General features: G+C 48.8%; 1 protein-coding gene across 1 annotated transcript; it reads right to left on the reverse strand.

Moving 5' to 3' along the window:
* Positions 1-1664: 1664 nt before the first annotated feature.
* On the reverse strand, positions 1665-4789 carry LOC116836632 (DELTA-sagatoxin-Srs1a-like). Its single transcript, XM_032800333.1, has 2 exons — positions 4683-4789; positions 1665-2136 (listed from the first exon to the last, which is right to left on the reverse strand). Exons 1-2 carry the CDS (start codon positions 4787-4789, stop codon positions 1665-1667), a joined length of 579 nt encoding a protein of 192 aa, XP_032656224.1.
* Between the last annotated feature and the right edge of the window lie 1305 nt (positions 4790-6094).

Genomic DNA, 6094 nt, shown 5'->3' on the forward strand with positions numbered 1-6094 from the left:
TATACCAGAGGTGGGCAAACTACGGCCTGCAGGACTGTCTTGCCCGGCCCTTGAACTCCTTGCTGGGGAGGTTAGCCCCCGGCCCTTCTCCTGCTGTCCCTCTTCCCTCGCAGCCATGCCACCTTGTGGGCAGCACTCTGGGCAGTGGGGCTGCACGCTCCTGCAAGGCAGCACAGCAGCGTGTCTGGCTCTAGTTGGGTAGCATGACTGCCAGACATGCTACTCTGAGTGGCATGGTAAGGGGGCCGGGAGCTCTGGGGAGCAGTCAGGGGATGGGGAGCAAGGGGCAGTTGGATAGGTGTGGGAGTCCTGAGGGGGCTGTCAGAGGGTGGTTGGATGGGGTGGATGTTCTGGGGATGGGGAACAGGGGAGGTTGGATAGACGCGGGAGTCCCGGGGGGCCTGTCAGGGGGTGGGGGTGTGGATAGAGGTTGGGGCAGTCAGGGGACAGGGAGAAGGGGGGGTTGGATGGGGAGGGGGGTTCCAAGAGAGGGTAGTCAGTGGACAAGGAGCAGGGGGGTTGGATGGGTGGGGAGTTGTGAGGGGGGCAGTCAGAGGGTGGGAAGTGGGAGGAGTCGGATGGGGGCAGGGGCCAGGCTATTTGAGGAGGCACAGCCTTCCCTACCCAACCCTCCATACAGTTTTGCAACCCCAATGTGACCCTCAGGCCAAAAGTCTGCCCACCCCACTCTATATTCTGGTCTCAAGGCACATTTCTCTGGAACTCTAGCCATGCTGCTCTACAAAGCCACAGGAGCGTGTTTCTTCTTGTAACTGGCAAGCTCCCTTCATTGCTTGCAGGTTTTTACATTCTAATGAATCTCTGTAATGCATCTTGCTGTGTAACTGGAAGAAGACATTATCATGCTCTTCTCTGTGTCCTGTTTCTTTAGACATCTGGTTGCCTCCCTACAGAGCACTGCTGGGAGACATCTCCAGCCATAGAGTGGGTAGCTCAAGAGGGAGCATGTTACACAGAGTCACTTTGATCCAGTTCTCACATGGGATTTTATATTTATTCTTTATATTTTTTCCTTAGTCTGAAATAAATGGAACTTAGAATGAAAATGTTATTGATTCCGTACTGGGCCATATTCAGATCTCAGTTCCCTCGAGGTAAATCTGGAGTCACCCACTGCCTGAAATGAGGTTAGGGCCAGATTCTGATCTCAGTTCCCAGGGGGTCAATTCAGAGTCACCTACTGCCTGCAATGGGTTTACAACATTCTAAAAGGGCAATAGATGAGGAAAGAATCAGACATTATTTATGCCTGTTATGAATTCACTTTCCCACCTGCGGCTAACACAATGTGAAAAACATGGAGCCAGTTCAAAGCCGGGGTCACAAGACTGTCTTTGAGACATTATTTATTTTATTAGAGATGCTGTAGTTCAAGAGGAATTATCTGGGGGGAGTTTTCTGGACTGTATTATACAAGATATATGACTAAATGATCACAGTGGTCCCTTCTGGCCTTAGACACCTCTTGCAGTGTCCATGCTCTTTCCAAGCACTATGATAAGTGGGGGCCAGTTCCGTCCCTAGGCAGGTTCCTGCACTAGCTGTGTCTACACAGTAGTGGGTTATTTCTTCCTGTAGATAAGGCCCATGCGGAGTCATTTCATGTCTTAGGCTGGATGTCAGTGTCAGCAGCAGCCCTTACTCTAGGAGTGTGTCTTGTAGTAAATCGGGTTCTTTGAGTAGGGAGGTGGGTTCCCTTTTTCCTCCACAAGCACTTTAATGACTGCTTTGGCAGCATTGGACATGGTGGCCATGACACGGATATTCCCTGAGGTGACCACAAGCGCTTCCTGGCATTGGCCCAGCTTGGCTCTTTTGAACGTTGTACAGCTGTTGGCAGGCGTATAATTGTACATCCTTGCATAGACTTCCTCCATGTCACCAAGGTGCTCTTTGCCTGGGCAGATCTCGAGGCCAAACTCAACACAGTAGAGGTTGTAGTCAAAGGGGTTGGAGAACATGATGGCAAGGGTGAAGGCGTCTGAGTTGTACACCAGCAGCCCCACGCTCCCACGAAAGCTGTACCGTCCCTTTGTGAACATACAGCTCTCCTTGGATCCTGGCGGGATTCGGGGGGAAGGAGGTAGGAGGCTGTGGCCACTGAAGCAGTAACTTCTGTGGGAAGAGAGGGATTGAGATGAGCATAGTCTGACTTCCACGGTGCAGTGCTAGCTACTTGGGGACAGCATGGGGGTGGTGGAAAACAAACAGGGAAGGGTTACAAGAGGTTTGTGTGCTGCATTTGCAATTATTTTAGAATTGAGGCAACCAAACGAAAATCTGTTGACTCTAATGGAGATGTGCCTGCTTAAACCCAGTGTTACTGGTGTCACAGATCCGAGCTGAGTGCCTCCACTCAGCCATTCACTAGACAGCTGAGAAGGGAATCCTGGCCCCTGGATATTGAGTGTTTTAAGCCTCTGGAACCTGAAAGGAGTCCAGACACTGGTTTGTCTTGGGATCCCAAGGGCACACACCTGGGGTGTAGTCTCTCTATCTAGCACCCCCTCTTGAGAACTGTCCACGTGTCTAGCCCTAGGTCTCAGTGCTGATCCTTCAGACGCCCCTGTTGCTTAGCACACCATCTCCCAGAACTCCATTTAGAAGTGAGAGCCTTCTGGTGACAGTCTAACTCTCTCAGGAGGCAGGCAGTAATTGCAAAGCAGAGAACACACTGAGGGTGTGTCTAGCTGCAGACAAACACCCAAGGCAGAGCACGGGCCAACAGACTTGGGCTTGCAGGGTTCATGCTATTGTGCTAAAAATAGCCTTGTAAACATTCTGGCTTGGTTTGAAGCTCAGGCTCTGAAGCCCTAGTAGGAGGGTGGGTCTCAGACCTCCAGCCCCAGCCACAAGTTCAAAGAGCTCCCTACACATCTATTTTTAGAGCCATAGCGCAAGCCCCATGAGCCCAAGTCTGGTGACCTGGACTCTGAGACTCGCTGCTTGCAGCGTAGACGTACCCGCAGACACTTTACAAAGGATTCTACCATTGCTCTTGTATACTTAAAAGGGAAAGCAACTGGGAGTGCAGATCATAGAGAACACAATAAACTTCCTGACCACAATGCCCCTGGCTAGATCACCCTTCCCTGGATGCCATCTGGACTCAGGGAGGCAGACAGGGTCAAAGTGCCCCTGAGGCATTAGCTGATCAGGCTGATGTAGTTACGGCACATGAGTTTCATAGCCAGTGGAACACAAAGGAGTGATGCAGCCAGTATCACATCTGACCATCTTTGATCACCTTAACCCAATGGATTAGGTACCTATTTCACAGCTGGGTGAATTGGTGGGGGGAGATCAAGCAAGTCTCAAACCCCCAAGGGCTGTTGTCAAATACCTTAGCACTCAGCTTTAGGACCCTGCCCACCAAATGTCTACCTTCTGGGTTGCTTCACGCTCACGGAGCCATCTTCCCTAGATTGTCTTCTTCCAGTCCATGCCCTTTTTTATAAACTCTGCCCTCTTTGTCAGATGATTTCCTGCTCCACTTCTTATATAATCATAGAAATGTGGGGCTAGAAGGGATCTTGGGAAGTCATCAAGTCCAGTCCCTTGTGCTAGACCATCCCTAATGGGGGTTTGTGCAACCTGTTCTAAAAAACCTCCAATGACTCGGATTCCACAACTTCCATTGAAAGCCCATTCCAGAACTTAACTACCATTATCATCAGAAAGTTTTCCTAATATCTAACCCAAACCTCCTTTGCTGCACATTAAGCTGATTGCTTCTTGCCCTACTTCAAACAGACATGGAGAACAATTGATCACTATCCTCTTTATAACAGCCCTTAAGATATTTGCAGACTGTTATAAGGTCCCCCCAGTCTTCTTTTCTCAGCACTAAACCTGCCCACTTTTTTTTAACTTTTCGTCACAGGTCAGGTTTCAGAGACTCTCTTTAGAAACTCTGTTGTGTTAATCATTTGCCACCAGCCTTTGAATCTCAGCCCAACATGGAGGGAAAGGGACTATAGAGAAGGTAATAGGATGCATTGGCAAAATTGAGTTTACAGCTTCATAAAGATATAGACAGAGTGGAGTGTGTTGAATTGCTCCTTATGAATAAAGAATCACATGGACTATTATTAGCCCTTTGCCCTGCTCATGAGCTGATACTGCTTGTTCTGAGTCCCTTCACTGTGAGTAAGAATTGGCTGGATAATAATGCTGTCAGGGGATTTCAGCTTCTGAGCTCAGCTTCCCTGGGGTAAATCTGGAGTCAAGTACTGATTGCCATGGGGTCAGGGCCAGATTCTGATCTTAGTTCCCAGGTGGTAAATCTAGAGTCACTCACTGTCTGCAATGGGGTCAGGGCCAGATTTTGATCTGTTCCCCCAGAGTCTGCCCAGTGAGTGCACTGTAGTGACACCAGATTTACATTTTTGTAAATGAAAACTGAAGCTGGCTCCTTAGCTTTTGATTTCTCACCTTTCCTGCATTCAAAGTCCTTCTCTTGTTGCATTCATTTCTGCATCAAAATTTCCAAACTATGGGAGATTTTAATGAATTAGAGAGCATAGGAGGAACATGGAGTGGGGTACGAATCTTTTGGGGACAATGCTGAACTTGGGGACTCAGTATCTGGAAGAAGCAGGATAAATAGTACGCAGAGAGCCCGTGGGTGCTCTGAGGCAGGTGCCACAGGGGGTGTTTACCTGGGGGAATGGAGGGTCACATCCCGTGATTCGTTGGTTATCTCAATTTCCACACTCCTCTCGAAGTAAGTCTCAAGGCTGTCTTGCATTCCAGCCTGGGTGTTCATGGTGCTGGAGACTGGTACGCTGCTTCTGAGAGGCAGCTGATTCAGACGGTTTGGGCAGGAAGTCTGGAGAAGGAAACTTTGACCATTCAGTGTGTGTAAAGATAAACAAGCTTCCCAGATAGCACATGAGCAAAGTCTATCAACTTGGTGAAGTATATTTGTGTATACAGTTAAGACACTCCATTATGATATGAAAGAGCAAAAATGAAACTGAAAGGGCATCTCTATAGATACAAAAATCCAATTATTGCTGCTGGAAATGTTTTCACTGCAGGCTCAAACCTGTTGCAATTTTATGTCATCATTCTGATGTTTATGTCTGAGGTGGATGGAATCAATATAGGTCAGAAAATTATTAATCTGACACATGACCTCACTAGGTAAGAAATCTTTCTACTAGTGACTACTACTTGCCTTCTAGTCATTGCACCTGTCTCTCTCCGAGGAAAATAGAAAGCAAAGAGTGTGCTTGATTGGCTGGTTGTCAAGAATAATATCTTATGAAGAATAATTCAGGACAAGATGCAGGAAGAATGAATAAACAACATTAAAGAACTAAACCTGCGATTGGCCAAACCTGCGGACATTGTAGGTAAACAAACCAGCCCAGCCCACCAGCCGATTTCCCTGGACTGGCCGCATGCCAAAGGTTGCCAATCCCTGAACTAAACAAAAGTTTCCCCGCTATATGGCTGTACAACTGCACTCCATGTCCTCCTATATTGGAGGCCTCTTATCTGGCCAACTGTGAAGTGCATGGGGAACGTAGATTCACTCACACTTATATTACAAGAAGAAGGAGGCATTCAGTGAGTCTGAAAGCGGAGAGATTTAAAACCAATCAAAAGTTTCTATACATACACACCAAAGAATTGTCTTGTGGGACTCACTGACACAAGACATCACTGAGGACAAGCTCTGAGAAGGATTTGTAAAATAGGGACTGGAGATTTATCAGCAGAATGAGACCACCCAGACAGGACAGGCGCTAGTGTTTTTAGCGCCCTAGGCGCACGGCCATTTCGCCGCCCCGTGCGCTGGTCCGCGGCTCTGGTGGAGCTGCCACTGCCGTGCCTGTGGGAGGTCCACTGGAGCCGTGGGACCAGGGGACCCTCCGCAGGCACGACTGCGGCGGGTCCACTGGAGCTGCCTGCCACCCCCCGCCAGCAAAAGGCCGCCCCCCAATAATTCTGGCGCCCTAGGCGATTGCCTAGGCCGCCTAAATGGAAGCGCCAGCCCTGCACCCAGAGTGACAGGAGAGATGGTAGAAGGAACATAAAATGTCTTTCTTCAAAGCATGAGTCA

This window comes from Chelonoidis abingdonii, chromosome 11 (genome assembly GCF_003597395.2).
Source record: "Chelonoidis abingdonii isolate Lonesome George chromosome 11, CheloAbing_2.0, whole genome shotgun sequence".
NCBI lineage: Eukaryota > Metazoa > Chordata > Testudines > Testudinidae > Chelonoidis > Chelonoidis abingdonii.

What these genes read in the sequence shown, in the direction of transcription:
- LOC116836632 (XM_032800333.1), bottom strand. Translation starts at nt 4,789, where the DNA reads ATGAACACCCAGGCTGGAATGCAAGACAGCCTTGAGACTTACTTCGAG. An exon ending in GTGACCCTCCATTCCCCCAG is followed by an intron (nt 2,137 to 4,682) that starts GTAAACACCCCC and finishes CTCTTCCCACAG; the next exon opens with AAGTTACTGCTTCAGTGGCC.